Source organism: Aedes albopictus, chromosome 3 (genome assembly GCF_035046485.1).
Source record: "Aedes albopictus strain Foshan chromosome 3, AalbF5, whole genome shotgun sequence".
NCBI lineage: Eukaryota > Metazoa > Arthropoda > Insecta > Diptera > Culicidae > Aedes > Aedes albopictus.
Window position 1 is genome coordinate 398,736,748 of NC_085138.1, and position 17,633 is coordinate 398,754,380.

Consider the following 17,633-nt stretch of genomic DNA (forward strand, 5'->3'; position numbering starts at 1 on the left):
GAGTTCTGCCCGTCCATTTTGTTTTTAGCTAATGAAACACAAATATCAAGGCTACAGCGTTTGCAAAATAAAATAATGCGGTTGATTTTAAGATGTAACAGATTCACTTCCTCAACTTTTTTGTTGGACGCCCTTCAGTGGTTGTCAGTGAAGCAAAGAATTGTGTATTTAACGTTGGTGTTCATTTTTAAATTAAAGAATGGTATGCTGCCTAGATATTTGTGTGACCGAATTGAAAGAGGAAGTGACATTCATAGTTATAACACTAGAAACGCGGATCAAATACGAACACCCCACTTTTTGCATGGTGCTTCACAAAATTCCTTGTACTATAAAGGTATAAATGTTTTCAATTCGATGCCTGACCACATCACGAATGCAGCAACCCTATCACAGTTTAAGAGACTATGTATTTCACACGTAAAAGCTGCTTTTTGAACAGCTACTCTGTTGACTTTTTATTCTTGACTAGATTTTGTATCTTGACGAAGTTTACCAACGGATATTTTGTGTGGACAATTTATATTTTTGTAATAGGAGGCACGAACAAACTATAATGGTCGCCCCGATGATGATGATGGATTTTATATTTGTTGACGTAGTATTATTAACTGAACTTATTTTGTGTAGTCTACAAAAGTTTGAGTCTCGCGCGCGGTGACAGCTATAAATGACATTTTTGTATTTATTTATCATATGAAATATTTGTACTGTTTAAGGATTCTGTAGATTAGTAGTGAGTTGTCTAGTTGAATGTCGGGAATTTCTTGAGAATGAGAATATTGCCGACTGTTTTTGTTCGCTCCCAACGCGAAGACCCATTTAGAAATTGTCCTCATCTCCCCAACCAAACTAACCTCGAGTCGCCGCGAGTAATTTACGGCTCCAACCCCACTAACAACCACCCTATCATCCTTACACACGCCACGTCGTTTGTGTGCCTGTCCCACCGACCGAGCGACAACGTGATCGAGCATGCACGAGGATCGACCGACCAACCAATCACGCCTGAACGGCATGTCCTTATGTGCCAGCAGCTGACGACGCCCGAACCATCGTACCATAGCCTATGTACGGAAGATTCCACCATCACCACAGCGTAGCGCATGCAAGGAAATTTCCTTCCCCCATACAGTCTCTACCCATCCTTCAAAGAGTGCGCGCGCAACCAAGAAAACAGTCTTTATTCAACCACGAACCTGTACAGACCTCAAATACATTAGTTAAGTAGTTTTTAGTGTACAAACCGCCTTTTCCTCCCCAGTGGAAGTCACAGCCTTTCTGAAGGCTAAGTTCCCCTCCTCCTATCGAGCTACCGGTCCTGTGTTTCTGTTCCTCCGACGGAACATTTGGTCCTAGCGAACCGGATAAAGGATCCAGTGCCCTGTGAAGCTGCAACCGCGGCTGTGTTGTCGCCAATCAGCCGATTGGGACAATTCCCTTCCATTGCTATCGCCGATAGCATAAAGCTTTCCCACCGAGGGGATTGCTTGTGTTCCTGCCCCGGTAGTTCGATACCAGTGTTCAAGTGATTTTCCGTGGCTTTCTCTGGCAGAGAGAAAGAGACTGCGTTTCCCAAAACATAAGAGAAGTGAAAAGAAGAAGAAGTCCGAACCATTCCTCTCGAAAATGAATCGCGCGCGTGTGTAGTGGTTCCCAATCACTAGCGGTTCCCAACCCCAAGAATGGCTGAAGTGAAAATGCTGTTCGCCCAACGTAGCCACGTTGAGGCAAGTGTGAAAAAGATTCAAGAACAGATCCGATGTGACAGTGGTATCCAACCTGATTACTTGCGAGTGAAAAAGTTTGAACGTGAACTCCAGTGCCACTATCAAGAATACCAGAGAGTGTATGGTGAACTTTTGTCAGCACTCCCAAACGACAAATTCGATGAATTAGATGAAGATTACTGGCGCTTCGAAGATACCCACAACGAAGCCTGTGTTCTGGTGGAAACCCTGTTGATTTCCTGCCCGACCACCAGTGACAGGTTTAACAAGCGAAAGTCGTCATTCAGCTGCTTTGTGGCGACCACTGTACCACACTGGCTCGGTCCTTCTCCTCGAAGAAGTCAGTCACCGAGTCCAACGACGGAACAGCCCGTTCCGAATCCTGACGTGATGGAGAGGCCACGCACGTCTTTGCCGAAAGAGAAAATGGTGAGTACGAATGTTACCAATCCAATCCAGACTGCGAAGCCGCGCTGCGGCGAAGATTCCCCCAAGAAGAAGACGCCTTTGCATGGACCGGCCGAGGTCCCATCCGAGAGTGATTTCGTCAAGGTCACTATTCCTGAGTCGGCAGCCCTACCGGCCGAAGAAGCAGTCAAGCGTGAAGAAAAGGTGACAACCGTTGCATTCGAGAATCCTTCGACGAGCCAGGAGGACTTCCTTGTCGGCAACGAGCCATCCAAGTTTGTCGACATTCCATCCGAAGATCCCAAGACACCGACGTCAAGCAAAGCGCCCTCTGGAACCAACCCGGTGGTGAACCCGTTCCGAATTCCATTCAACCCAACTGGAGTACATCCGAAGCTGACGATTCCGATTCCTACCGGATTCCATACGGTGCTAGAGCCGTTCCGACCGCCACCAGGATTCCATCCCATGCCGAAGCGAATCCCGAAGCCAACCGGATTGCCTCCGGTGTCCCAGAGTCAGGCCGGATCCCTCTCGGCACCACAGCCGCCCCAGTGCAATGCCGGTTTCCTCCCGGCATACCAGCAGCAACAGAGTCCGACCGGTCTCCTTCCGGTACCCCAACAGTTGCGGTCGGTAGCCCCATCGCTCCAGTGTAAGGCCGGTTCCCTTCCAACATTCCAACCGCAACAGAACCCGACCGGTGTCCTTCCGGTATCCCAGAAGCTGCAGTTTGTGACCGAATCCCGTTCGGTAACTCCGCAGTTCGAGTGTACAACCGGTTCCCATCCGGAACTCCAACATTTCCAGCGCGCGGTAGGATCCAATTCGGTAGCCAATCCGATCCTAAGGTCTACCGGAGCCTGCCTGGTGGTCGATTCCGCCCTGATGCCCGTCGATACCCGTTCGGCGGCCAAGACAACCAAGAGTTCTACCGGTGCCCGTTCGGTGGATAACTCCGCCAAGATGTTCGTCGGTTCCAGTCCGACGGTCAAACCGATCAAGATGCCCATCGGTGCCCGTCCGATGGTCAAGTCCAACGAGATGCCGGCGGGTTCCCGTCCGGTGGTCAATTCCATCCAGGTGTCTGCCGGTTCCTGTCCGGTGGAAAAGCCACTCCTGATGTCCGCTGGTGCCAGTCCAGTGGGCAAGCCTAGCCTGCGTCCATCATCTATCGGTACCAGTCCGGTAGTCAAGACAACCGTCGATACCCGTTCGGCGGCCAAGAAATCCAAGATGTCTGCCGGCACCCGTCCGGTGGTCAAGTTGCACGAGATACCTGCCGGTTCCCGTCCGGGGGTCGAAGCCAACCTGATGCCCATCGGTTCCTGTCCGATGGTCAAGTCCTTTCAGATGTCTGCCGGTTCCCGTCCGGTGGATAAACCACTCCTGATGTCCGCTGGTGCCAGTCCAGTGGCCAAGCCGATCCTGCGCCCAACGTCTATCGGTACCAGCCCGGTAGTCAAGCCAAGCGTCGATACCCGTTCGGAGGCCAAGACGCCCAAGATGTTTGCCGGTCCTCCTCCGGTAGTCACGCCGATCCCGATGTCCACTGGAACCAGTCCGGTGGGCAATTGCGCTCCGATGTCCGTCGGTTCCCGTCCGACGCTCAAACCGAATCCGATGTCCGCTGGAAGCAGTTCAGTAGACAATTCCACCCTCAAGTCCGCCGATTCCTGTCCGGCAATCAAACCGAAGCTGATGCCCATCGGTGTCCGTCCGATGGTCAAGTCTGTCCAGTTGTCCACCGGTTCCTGTCCGGTGGTCAAGCCACTAGCGAAACACATTGGTACCAATCCAGTGCGAAAGCGAGTTCTGACGTCCGCCGGTGCTCGTCCGGTGACGAAGTCCATCATGATCGCCATCGGTATCCGTCCGGTGGTCAAGCTGTCCTCGAAGTCCGTCGGTACCTATCCGATGGCCAAGACGTTCCTGAAGCTCGTCGGCACCAGTCCGATGATCAAGCCCAAGCCGTTTCCGAAGTCCACTGGAACCAGTCTAGTGGTGAAGCCAATCGTGATGTCCGCCGGTACCAGTCCGGCAGCTAAGCCCTTCGTAATGTTAGCCGGTCTCCGTCCGGTAGCCAAGCCGTCTTCGATGTTTGCTGGAAACCGTCCAGTGAATATGCCCTTCCCGATGCCCGCCGGTACCCGTCCGGTGACCAACTCAAGCCTGACGTCAACCGACACTCCTACAAAGAACCCACCGGTGCTCTTTCATGTGATACCAGCCGGCATCCCGCGAATTGCGAAGCCTATTCCGAAGATCGCGACGTGTCCAACCAAGAAGTTACCTCCAACGACAGCCGGAATCCGTTCGGCACTCAAGCGAATCCAGAGCCTAGAAGAACGAGTGCCAAGCCCGAAGATAGCCAGAACCCGTCCGGTAGTTAGAGAACCTCCCGAGAAGAAGAATTGGATCGTGGTGTTGTCGATGATGAACCAACCACCACTGGATCCGCCGCCGGTCAGCCCGACTGGTGAATGCAAGCAGCTCCGTTCCGACCCGTGGCCGAGGAAGCCACCCGATGGACCATCCAAGCGATACCGACCCAGCGAAGCCATCCCAGAGCGCGTGTCCCGAACGCGTCCACCTAACGACCCGAAAGAAGTCAAGCAAGATGCCACAGGTGAACAAGCGTACGATCTGTGGTGTGTGTATTTCCTATCCTGGCTTCATGTGGTTTCCCCAGTCCTCTGTTGAAAACCCTAACATATTAACAAAGTTGCCTTCCTCTACCGTCATTGAGTTGTCATTCCGTACCTATGTTGCATTCCTTATTGTTGATTGTCCTTGCCTTGCCCTGAATGAAATTCCATCCCATGAAATAGTTCCCTGTGAAGTTTGAGTCCCTTGAATCTCCAAATAATCTAGAATCCAAACCATAACCCGAAACCTGATTGCCTTGTGATTTCGTTCCTCCGAAGATGAAGACCCTGCTAAAAAAAAGTGCCTTTCCTAAATTGCCGTTGAACATTGATATGCCTCTTTTAGAAATCCCACCTGACTGAATTTTGCCTTTCAACGTGTTATGATGCGCTCCTCTGTGTGCAAAGTAAACCCAACCCAAATAAGTTTGAAACCTCCAATCCTGAAGTCGAAAAATCCAGCCAAGTTAAGTCTCCTAATTTTCCTATTTTGAATCCCCTCCTGATGCCTTTCCTTTAGATCAAGTACCTTTGCTAAATCGAACTAATTTGACAATTTTTGAATAAAACCCATGTTCACAAGTTCCTTGATATCCATATACAGTCCACAACAATTCTCCTCCAGAACATGAGTTCCCTCTCTGCTATTTGAAGTCCATAGAAGAAGTTTCCCACGTCTTGAACTTTCCTCCTGACATGAAGACATGAAGTGATGCCCCCATAACCTGCATAGAAAGTGTGTTTACCCAAGTTTACAGCAAGCCTTCCCCAAGAATCAAGTCCATGTCCAGTTTTGAAGTCAGCAAGTCCACCTAAGAAGTTTCCAAAGTTGTCTTATGTTTCCTGTCCTAAAAACCCTCGTGTATGATGAATCCTCCTAAAAACCATTTGCAAGTTCCTTATTCCTGTCCTTCCTTTGAAGATACCTGTAATCATGCCCTTGAAGTTTCCTGGTTTTTTTGGTTTTCCTAAGTCTCCATGAGAAGTTGCCTCCATGTCCAAGCCATCCAAGTAAGTTAACATGTTTCCACCTTTTCCGGCCGGGGAGTATGTTCGCTCCCAACGCGAAGACCCATTTAGAATTTGTCCTCATCTCCCCAACCAAACTAACCTCGAGTCGCCGCGAGTAATTTACGGCTCCAACCCCACTAACAACCACCCTATCATCCTTACACACGCCACGTCGTTTGTGTGCCTGTCCCACCGACCGAGCGACAACGTGATCGAGCATGCACGAGGATCGACCGACCAACCAATCACGCCTGAACGGCATGTCCTTATGTGCCAGCAGCTGACGACGCCCGAACCATCGTACCATAGCCTATGTACGGAAGATTCCACCATCACCACAGCGTAGCGCATGCAAGGAAATTTCCTTCCCCCATACAGTCTCTACCCATCCTTCAAAGAGTGCGCGCGCAACCAAGAAAACAGTCTTTATTCAACCACGAACCTGTACAGACCTCAAATACATTAGTTAAGTAGTTTTTAGTGTACAAACCGCCTTTTCCTCCCCAGTGGAAGTCACAGCCTTTCTGAAGGCTAAGTTCCCCTCCTCCTATCGAGCTACCGGTCCTGTGTTTCTGTTCCTCCGACGGAACAGTTTTGACATCGCGCGAACGTTATCAATCCTCGCAATATTTTTGATTTTCTGATCTTTCATGATCACTAGTAACGCTTGCAAACATCTGTAGTTGAGAGCAACAGTATTTTGAAATTTATGTTTTTGCTGTATAGTATGACAAATTATAATGTTGTTTATATCTGTAATAAGAATCAGACCGTATTTAGTTTGCAAATCTGATTTCATTGATCATTATTAATAATTATCTTAAAGATATATCGTCTAGCTCAAACCTTTGTAGGGGTATGTGGCGGGACCATCATCATCATCACTTCCTGTAATACGCCTAAGACCCTCTGAATCCCCGAAATCGCCCCTGTGACGCCTCTGAAACCAGCCGAAAATACCATGAACCTGTCTAAAATGCCTGTAAAAAGCTCCTGAAGCCTCTTTGGACCCCTTTTAACGCACCGGACAAAAATTCCCCTGCACCGCCTCTGAAACTCGCGGAAAATCTTCTACTTCTTCCTGAAACTCCTCCGTAAACCCCCGAAACACCCTCGGACGCATTTGATACCCTGAGGTAATGTCTCTCAACTCGTTTGAAACGCTCTGAAATGCATTGAAACGTTTCTGAAACTTCCCTGGCATCATCGTAAAAGTCACCATAGAGATTTGAATACCTCTGAAACCTTCTGAAACGCTCTGAAATGCCTAGAAACGCCTCTCAACCTCCGCTCTCTCCTGAAAGCTCTTCCAAATTCCTCCAAAATCCCGTATGAACTCCCGCCATGTCATAGCCACTATCACTTTTTAAACTTCTTTGGAACTTTGAAAACCATTAAGGTAAAAGCTCCATTTAAGCAGTCCCGACCTAAATTGAGGCCCCAGGTCACTTCTAATTGTGTGTTGATGAGTTTTGTAAGAAAACAAATGCACTTCACTTTGTGTTGTTGAGAACTAGGGTAGAAACTAGGTAAATTTTAAACATCACCTTGAACAATATAAATTAGATTGTTGGACCATGATGTTTTTTTAGAAGTAAACCATGATTGATTTACGGAAGAAAACAACATAACTCGACACAGCTCTCTGTCCCACGATCTTGATAAAAGTGGTTCAGAAGGCTATTTACATCCGGCAGGCAAACAGTTTAGTTCAATGTTCTGCCGCTAGACGGTGTTATGTAGTAAGTATACAAATTTGAACAATTTTACAAATTCTACTTCTCGATCCTAATAAGATAAAACATAATAGTCAAACCTGGATCCTTTGAATAGAATGTGAATTTAATATGACCTGTAAGAATCAAGGTGATTGGAATCAGACCTGAATCACTTCAAAATGAATTAAATATGACCTGAATCACTTGATCAAGAAGTGAATCTTACCTGAATCACTTGATTATGAGGTGAATCAGACATGAATAACGCGTATATGAAGTGAAGCATTCCTGAATATCACTTGAGTATGATATTAATCTGTCCCGAATCACATGATTATGATGTGAACCAGACCTGAATCATTTAAATATGAAGCGTAACAGACCTGAATCCCTTGAATATCTTCGTAACCCACTGTCAATTGTAACAAAATTTGGCGACCCGCTTCTTTTTTTTTTATTCATTAAATAGGCTATTTTAAAAAATTCTGGCATTTTTTTTCTAAATTATAGCATTTTGCTAGTTTTGAGGCTCTTTTAGTCCTTTTAAACAGCTAAAATGCCTTTTGCATCTACTGTATAAAAAGACTACAAAAACCGAAAAACTAGCGAAATACTTGTGAATTACTGTCGTTAGCAGTTAGTCCAATTCAAGCTACAAACTGAATGGTTCAGGTAGACCCTTCAGGACGTAACACTGCCAAAAAACTCGCTCGTATACAGCGCGAGTGTGGAGCCAGTTTTAGAATCAAGCAGGCGCGCGTCAATAGTAACTTAACTAGGTACACTGAAGCGAACAACAAATGAAGGATTTGCTAAACGTTGACAGAATATTTAGAGTACAAAATAACCGAGCAAATTATTTACGACAAGCACATTTTTCTATTGACGAAATGTTTCGCTACAATTTGAAAACAGGTTCATGGTGTTATTAAATTTAAACATGATAACTACAGGTTGAACCATTTTTGTTGATACTTTAAAATATTACTTAGTAACTGTGATTCTCTGCAAGTTAGGTACCACAAAAGAAAATTGTAAAATTTTCACAACAAAACAAAAAAAACATTTTTGAATAACTATTTCAGAAAGCGTTTGTTCTGCTTTTGGGACTCTTTGATACGGAACTGAAAATGAGAATAAAAAAAACACCTATACTGCAGATCTTGCTTTGGTAGTTGTGATGCGTTTAGCCTCAATCACACTTACAATAATCGATCAACACAATGTTCCAAAATATTTCATTACGGATGATATTTACCATGATAGCATCTAAGCTTTCGCGACCCACCAGAAATCAGTCCGCGACCCACAGTTTGAGAAACGCTGCGTTAGACCATAATCACTTAGATATGATGTAAACCAGACCTGAATCATTGAGATATGAAGTGAATCAGTCCTGGATATAAAGTGAGTCAGAACCGAATCACTTGAATATGAAGTGAATCTAACCTGCATGCTCACTACCGTCTCCTAGCGGCAGAATTGCGAACCAAACTGCTTCTCAATATGATATCAACGGCCTTCTAAACCACTTTACTGAAGACTTGAACTATCAATCTGATCGTGAAATAGAGTTGGTAGAAAATGCTAATTTTTACATGCTCACTAGCGTCATCTAGCAGTAGAATTGCAAATCAAATTGCTTGTCTTTTAAAGACAAACAGTGATTCGCAATTTTGCCGCTAGGTGACGCTAGATAGCATGTAAAAATGAAAATTTCAACCAACTCCATCTCGACTTCCTGAACCACTTTGCCGAAGATTAGAACTTCCTATCTTATCGGGATCGCGAGATAGAGTTGGTTGGAATTTTCATTTATACATGCTGTGTAGCGCCACGTAGCGGCAGAATTGCGAACCACTGTTTGCTTTTAAGATGCCAAAGACCATCTGAGCAACTTTGCTGAAGACTGTACCATTGCAGATTTTAAGGATTTCGAGATATAGCGACATGAGTTTTCTAGTTTTCAGGTGATGCTAAAATTTTTGTGCAGTGATACAATGTTCAACTGAGTGTTGCAATACTTTTTCAAGTAAGTCCGTAATTATGACGGGTAGTGTACAGCTGAGGATGCTTAATAATGACTTCTAAAGAAGGCACATTTCACCCCGTTATCCCACACCACCCGGGAACAGGCAGGTGCCTATTCCTTTTCACTCGGATTTCCAGGCATTTTATCTCTGGTTCCTGCTGCCTGCATGACTCGGATTCGATGCGACGGACGGGGTTTTGAATGTTTGAATGCCTTGCCCGAGTCGGCATTTGTGCGGTTGGCAGACGACGAGCCAACAGCATTCGGATATGGAGGTGGTTGGTTGGTTGGTTGCTTGCTTGCTAGTAGAGCTCTATAACATTCATACCTTCCATCAGATATTGATTCCGATTTGTATCCTTTGTTTACTGGAATTTCGGTGCTTCGACCTGGGAAGCTTCTAGGTATACGCCCGATGTGGTGGTTGCATCCCGTTTGGCTTCCGAGAGGTAAAGCATTGGATATTACGCTTAATAGCGATTCTCTGCGGAAAGAATTCTGGTGTTATCTTTCCGGATGGTTGCTAGTAGGTATAGGTGGTGGTAGCAAATGAAGAGAAAAGGCGTGTGCGAAATGGGTTGCGGTTAGACCGGGGTGGTAGGGTATAGAATTTAGGACTCTGGAAGCAATTTAGGGACCTTTGAGAAATTATTATCAGTGTGGAGTATTGAACTGTTGCGGTTCGGGAAATTGAAAACTGGATTAGACGAGGGAAACAGCGTGACCTGATCCATTTGAATAATTCAGAACTTTAATTACCCTTTAAACTTTATATCTTTTGGGACAAAGTTGGAGTTTTCATTTTTATGTGCTTTGAATCTAGGAAAGTAAGTGAATCTAAAAGTTTGAAAACGTCTGTATTCCAACAGCATTAATTAAACTGAATTTATACCCAATTCATATATGAATAGGGATAAGCTTCACGAACTTACAGAGTTCAAAACCCTTGTCGCCATCCGACAGTTGAATCAAAACAAACAAAATCAACTCGTAACTTAACCGCTATCATTCATTCAATGTCCACAAGTCGTTATGCATTTGGTCAACAAGTCTTCGCCAGCTGCACCAAGGCGAAGTAAATACGAGCCATGAAGAGTAAACCCTTATCAGAAATAGGTGCTTTCGATCGAGCAAACTATCTTTGCAATGAGAGAATTGATTGTTTGAATATTTACTGATTTACGGAACACGTGTGCTGATGAGCAGCTATCTGATGAGAAATTTTGGTAATTCTGAAAGCATTTATTGTAGACGATGAAGATGTGTATTTACATTGAATCCCCCTAATCGCAGTGGTTTCACCAAATTATGCTGTACCCCATGATTAAATTTCAAAAGACACATCAATACGCATTCGAGTCATCCAACAATAACCGCAGAGAAGGACGCATAACGTTAACACTAATAAGTGTGTTTACACAAATCCCAACGAAATTAGAATAGAAGCGTCATCTGCACGTGTCCGGCGCACGTGTTCCCATTCGATGGTGGTGAACATTATGTTTAATTATACAGCTCAATTAATTGTTACCGTCATCTCCATACGCATCGAATGGAAAAAGTACAATTATAACCGCACATTTCGACAACGACACATCGGAAAGCATATTCCGGAACGATCCACCGTCAATGCTACCGCAGAGGGCACACCCGCAGAGATTAGGCACCCATCATCCCAGTATTGTTCTGTCTCGCTGCGTTCCTGCTGTATACTCGTGGCTACAATTTGATTGGCCCTGATATTTACACGGCCGTTATGGGAAGCTCCTTTACAAATGTAATCATAATCAAGCACATCCAGGCAATATAAAGCACAAGCCTTTTTACAAACAACAAATTTTAAGTATTGTTTACGATCCAACGAGAGTCGGTGACCGAGTGCCGTGCCGAAGCGAATCGATGTGACCAGTCAGTGACGGAGTGGTGGTATCTCCCCCATAATATGATGTTTCTATAGATATAGATATCTTTCTCATCTGTAAGTTTATGGGAATCATTCACGGGGGTATTTGATGTCCCCTCTTCCGAGTTCATTGGCTAGGGTTACTGTTCTAGGAGGAATGGGTGCATTGCGGGCGACTAAAACGCCTTACGTTAAAAAGAAAGAAGAGTTAACTTAAAAGTGTTGATGGTCAAATCAGTTTTAAAATTGCAAAAAAAAAAAACAGGTACTCATGCTATGGAATTTTCATAAAGATATTTGGATTCTGAAGTACTCAAATGCCCACATGCGGGTATGTGTTCATATAGCGGGGGTATGCTGTTTAAAAAAAAGGGTCAATGGAAAAATGTAAACAAAAATTTTGATTAAGTATTTTTGCTAGGTATTCTCAATGCATCTCCGGATGCAATCTCATATCACCCTCTTAAGATGTTAGGCTAGGTGCACCACGACAGCATATAGTGTACGTTCAGCGAGCCAGTCTGTGTCATATTAAGTCCAGCATCCTACTAACTCACAATGGATTTCTAGTAAATAAAATTATTGCAGAAATTTCCAAAAATTTAACGGTCCTTAATTCCTAAATTCCTAGATGCTAGATTTTCGGGTGTAAATACTAGAGTGGGTCAACGTTGTATGGAGAAACTTTAAATTTGATCGTATCAACCCGGAACAAAGCATTTTCAATTTATATCAGCGTCCAAAACAACTGTGCAAAATTTGGGAGTGATTGGTTGCGTCCCCGTATTCCGCATTGCGGTTGAAATTTGTATGGAAGTTTGTATGGGAAAACGTACTTTTTGCTTTTACTCAAAAGTTGAATTCTTTCGTCTAATACCATGCAACTAATGACGTGAAAGTATTGCCCAGGCTATGCCGAAAAACTTTGCCGAAGACCGCAAAGTGATCCGATGCTTGTGCAAAAGGTTATTCGCCTGGTAACTTAGGCCAAAAATTGAGATTTTATTATTGATGTTATTCCTTTACATGTTAAATGTTAAGCACCACCGGGCAAACTGTACTTTATAACTTTTTTGACAAGTGTCGGATCACTTTGTGGTCTTCGGCAAAGTTTTTCGTCATATCCTAGGCTATACTTCAACGCCATTAGTTAGATCGTTTTAGACGAAAAATTTCAATTTAAGAGAAAATGCAAAAAAGCACGTTTTCCCATACCAAATTCCATACAAATTTCAACCGCAATGCGGAATTCGGGGAAGCAACCAATCGCTCCCAAATTTTGCACAGTTACTTTGAACGCTAAAAGGAATCGAAAAAGCTTTGTTCCGAAAAATCGACTTTGTTGACCCAGTCTAATAAAATAAGTACTGATGTTAACCCTAAGTTTCATTGTTTTGGCAGCTGGAAGGCGATATTCACACGCGTTTGCATTATTAGTTCATGGATTGACGAAAGTCCTCAATAAACTGATGGCGTGTGATTGCGATATAGAAATACTTAAGCAGATAATGAGGTAATGTGGTCCCTGCACGAGCATCAACATTTCTTCGTTATTTTTTATCGGCATTTTCTTAAAACTCAGACCAATCAAAACATTTCTGAAAAATATTTCGAAAATACAACACACGAGTTTAACGAAAATTTCAACAAAAAGCGCTGGCTCATACAATGAAGATTTGTCCGCCACATTTTGAGAACTTTTTGCTCACATTATCTTGTGGTTGACATTTGACCAATTTCATGTTCATCAGACATAATGTCTGAAGAACTGTTTAAATTTTCAAGAAGAGCATAAAATGTGTTCGGAAAGTTGGTTGACAAAATCAGGTCACTAATGTATGCTTAATCAATTTCCCCTTGCAACTCCCTTGAAAATATTCTTTAACTTCCTGAAACTACTGGTAACACCTTCGAAACCATTTTGAAACCTCATGAAAACCCCCGGCTTCACCTTTAAACGGCTTGAGAGACCTCTAAAACCCTATAACTTTCTTGAATTCCCTCCTGAAACCCACTGAAACGCTAACAAACTCCAGCGAAACTCCCTGAATTATATTCAAGTCCCTCAGAAATTCCGCTGAAACCTTCTTAAACTCTCGGAAATCTCTCCGGAATTCCTTGAAATGTTTTGAAACACTTTGAAACCCCTCTGGAACCCCTTTGTTGTAACTTCACCAAAAGCTACTGAAACGGCACGAAACTGCTTCAAACTCCTTTGAACACTCTCCCGAAAAACTTCCGGAAACACCTTCAAACAGTCCTGGATGCCCCTCAAAACCCCTCTGAATCATCCCCACATCTCCTTTGAAAGCTTCCTGAAACCCCCGGAAATTTCACCCAAGTGCACATAAAACCCTATGAGTAGAATTACCTAGTAGCTTTAAGTTAAAATACACACTAATAAAAACCGAAAAAAAAACTCCTAAAATCCCCTGAAAAGCGTTCAACGCTTTGAAAGCCCTGCTAAACATCTGTTTAACTCCTCTGTCAACATCCTGATACTCCCTGAAACCACATGGAATACCTTCAAATGTCATTGAAAGCTCCCTGAATCTCCCTTAGACCACCGGCAGTCCCTCCAAAATCCATCAAAATTGGTCGTATATTTTGGTCATATATTTCAAAGAAGGGGAAATCTCTGATGATATTGTTAAGTGTCATAATAAGAAAAAGTTCCAAAACAACATGACTCGAAAGAATACTTCAAGTTTAAAGAAGAGAAAAATAACGATATAAATATTATCAGTTCCTTTTTGTGTTCGTTGGTATGCATCATTACCATCTTCACTAACCTTAGTTTCGAAACTAAGGACCATGCTTAGGGATACGCGTTTGGGACAAGAACGTTTTATTATAAAAATTTTCTTGACTGCCTTTGGCATTGGTATCTTTGTGCCTGTTAGCTGAGAAGTAGGCTTTATCTCAGTTGGGGCGTAACTCCAAGAAATGGAAGAAGTGCTTTAACTTATAAATGCACTTTCGTATTTTCAGCTTTTTCAATTTTCAGCCTTTTGTTATTTCAGCCTTATGTTACAGTTTCTTAATTTCAGCCTTTCGTATTCAGCCTTTTGTGCAATTAGCCTTTTGTGCATTCAGCCTTTTGAAATTCAGCCTTATGTAACCATCCCGTAACCAGGGACAGTAATGAATCAACCGGAAGAAGGAAGGAAAAGAGTTGTATTTGCTTTTAGAGTGTGGATTCTGCTAAGATACCTATCCTGTGCGGTTTAACAAAGGGAACATATTTATGTATATTATTATTATTATTTATTTATTTTTAACTAAACATTTGGAAGAGGGAAAAACCCCTTTGAGCGATTTCCATTTGAAATACTTCTCAAAAAGGCACAAAACCTCTTCATCTTTTCAAAAACATTATAAAACATATTTATGTATATAGCAAAATGGCCAACGAAAAATTACTTTTAGAACTCATATTCGGTGATTAAGTTTGAGTTTAATTATTGACAAATATCGAGAAAGACAACAATATGCATCGATATGAATTTAATCTTATAGTAGTATCAACTTAATGTAGAGTAGCGAACCACTTGGGCAGCGGCCGGTATTTTGGGCACTCTTCGCTATAACTCAGTCAAATACAAACCAACTGACTTGAGATATTGTACACGGTTAGATACTATAAGTATCTCATCGCGTTCCAAAAATTGTATCAATTGGTTCAGAACTCGCTGACTTATAGCAGAAAAGTGCCCAAAATAGGACCGCGCCGAGATGGCTTCACTTCCCTTTATAGAAAATTAACTTTTAAGCTTAGCTTGCCATTTACCTAGGGGAACTTACGTATTCTCGGCAGTTTTGTTCTCTTCGTCATGGGGGGTTTTTTGAAACCTGTAAGTCTCAGAGTTGGCCTCAAATCCTTCCCAACCAAGCTGAGTTATATGCCCAAATTTCAGGCAATTCGGCCCACAAAAACCCCCCATGACGAAGAGAACAAACCTGCCGATAATACCCATCGTCACCCTACCCGAGCAGAAGAGAATAACAACAGCATAACAAAATGCGTTATTTTGGTAAAATAACTGCATAATGGAATTTGTAATTTTTATGTTTTTAACATAACATATTGAGTTATAAACTTGTCTGTCATAAGCGGCAAAATAACAAGTCACATAACAAAAATTTGTTCCTGGAAAATCAATTCAATAACATGTTTTGTTGATGTCAATAACAAGTTAATAACAGTGAATTTCGGAAATGTTTCAATAACAAATTTTGATATTAAAGAGGTATTGATAACATTCCGAAAGCCAAATTTGTTATGATATCAAACGACCGCATATGCTATTGAATAGGATGCTAAAGTAGAGGTGATATGCGTACACTTTACCCGTGGTTAAATGGAAGTATTTACGCTTAGGGCCTCCATTTTAGCATCCTATTCTTCATCATATTTGACTTCGTGTTGGCTGAGAATGTGAGAATGCTATTCATATTTATTTCTGAAAAATCCCATGCAAAATCATCTATAATTTTGGATTCAGCTGTCTGTATTAGATTTGTTTGAACTAGTTTACTCAATAAGTTTGACATTTTTATCATTGAAATTCACATGTCAAAGGCGGAATCTGGAACGTCCCTTTCAAACCCCACCTTCAATATCGTTTGCTATGTTCTCGTTTTGATGTATGTAGGGTACTTTTAAGTTACAACTCAGTCAATTTCAAACCTCGCGCCGCCCAGCAGGGACTTGGTTTTGTACACATTACAGCACCTCCATGTCACGTAATACACCACACTTCTTATCAAATGTGATACCGTAAGCGAAATATACTTTGCGCACCTAGGGCCTAACTTTCCGCACTTTTCAAAAAATCGTTCAACAATTTAGCTGGTGCATTATGCAAACTTTTTTCCCACGGAATACCTAAGGGCTAGACAGATACAGCGAGAGTAACTCTGTTATCGAAGAGTTGCTCAGAATTCCTCTGGATAGCTCAGGATCACTCTGGTTTGCCCGAAAGGTTGCCTGATACCAGTGAAAAATCGAGCAGTCTTGCCCGATTTCTTGCTTCATAGCGACGTTTCTAAATGGATTCGAGCGAAAATAGTTACTCAGGATTACTCAGAGTTGCTCCGGATTGCACAGTGTCTCGCCCCTCGCGGAATACTATCACTAGCTAGTATTCCGTGGGAAAAAGTTTGCTTGCACTCTGTCTCAGGATGTAATAAAAAATGGAAGAGGAAGACAAATTGATGAGAGAATATGCAGTTGTTCCCCTCACTTACGAAATGCTGTAAATAGCGTTGTAAATGACGTAAATTTTATTTCAAAACTTGTTTTGGTTTTGATAGCAATAGCATAAAGTATTTGTACACTCTCAATAATACAATAATAACTAAACTTGTTCCACAACAAAATGTAATATTGAAATGTTATTTAATTGCTGTAGTGTATACCAATAGCTTGGTCATAGCAAAATAAGATTGTTCAACAAAACATGTTATGGAAACGTAATACCTTGATAATTCAATAATAACAGAACAAGATATAAAAACAGGTTTTGTGATTTCGTAGTTATTGATTTGATATTCCCCACTGCTCGGGTATTACGTTTCTAAAAACGTAGTCTTGTCTGATGTACAATTTACACTCAATAATACTTATGATTATATTTACAAACAGAGAAGGTTAGCTACAGAGTGTGTTATTCGGAATTGGTTAAGTTTTGATACATAATTACTATTTTTCTACTACACGCAGAAAAATAAATTGTAAACATAATTAAATTCTAGTTCAAATCAACCGATTTTTCAGTTTACTATAGCGAAAAACTGATTTCTAGTTTAAACTGAACTGTTGCATTTTTTGATAATACAAATGTTTTCATTTGACGAAATTTTTGACAGTTTGTTAGAACAAACAGAGATTTGGTAGTTTCAACATAAAATAACAGATTATTTTAAACGAGTCTCATTTTTCTGCGTGTACATGTTACAGCATGTTACCAACTACGCACAAGGTTGAAACGATCACCTCGCTAACTGGTCTTACCTGGTAAAAAAAAAACTAAACTTTTACGCTTCCACTATCAACAACTGGCAAGCAGTGATTCACATATCCGACAAATTTTCTGTCCTGTTCACCAGCATTCGATAACTAATTAAAAAGTAATAATCGCTTTTTGTGTGCTTCTGGTGGACAGCTTGCAGCAATTAGAG

General features: G+C 42.4%; 2 protein-coding genes across 3 annotated transcripts in view; both read left to right on the plus strand.

Moving 5' to 3' along the window:
- LOC115253497 (venom dipeptidyl peptidase 4) overlaps positions 1-17,633 on the plus strand; it is a 536,181-nt gene that overhangs the window by 109,218 nt on the left and 409,330 nt on the right. The window lies entirely within an intron of this gene.
- Positions 1,686-4,841, plus strand: LOC115257835 (mucin-2-like). The gene has a single exon (XM_029857794.2). The coding sequence runs from the start codon at positions 1,686-1,688 to the stop codon at positions 4,839-4,841; it is 3,156 nt and encodes a 1,051-aa protein (XP_029713654.2).

Excerpts from the sequence above, each read along its gene's own strand:
- LOC115257835 (XM_029857794.2), top strand. The coding sequence starts at position 1,686 with ATGGCTGAAGTGAAAATGCTGTTCGCCCAACGTAGCCACGTTGAGGCA.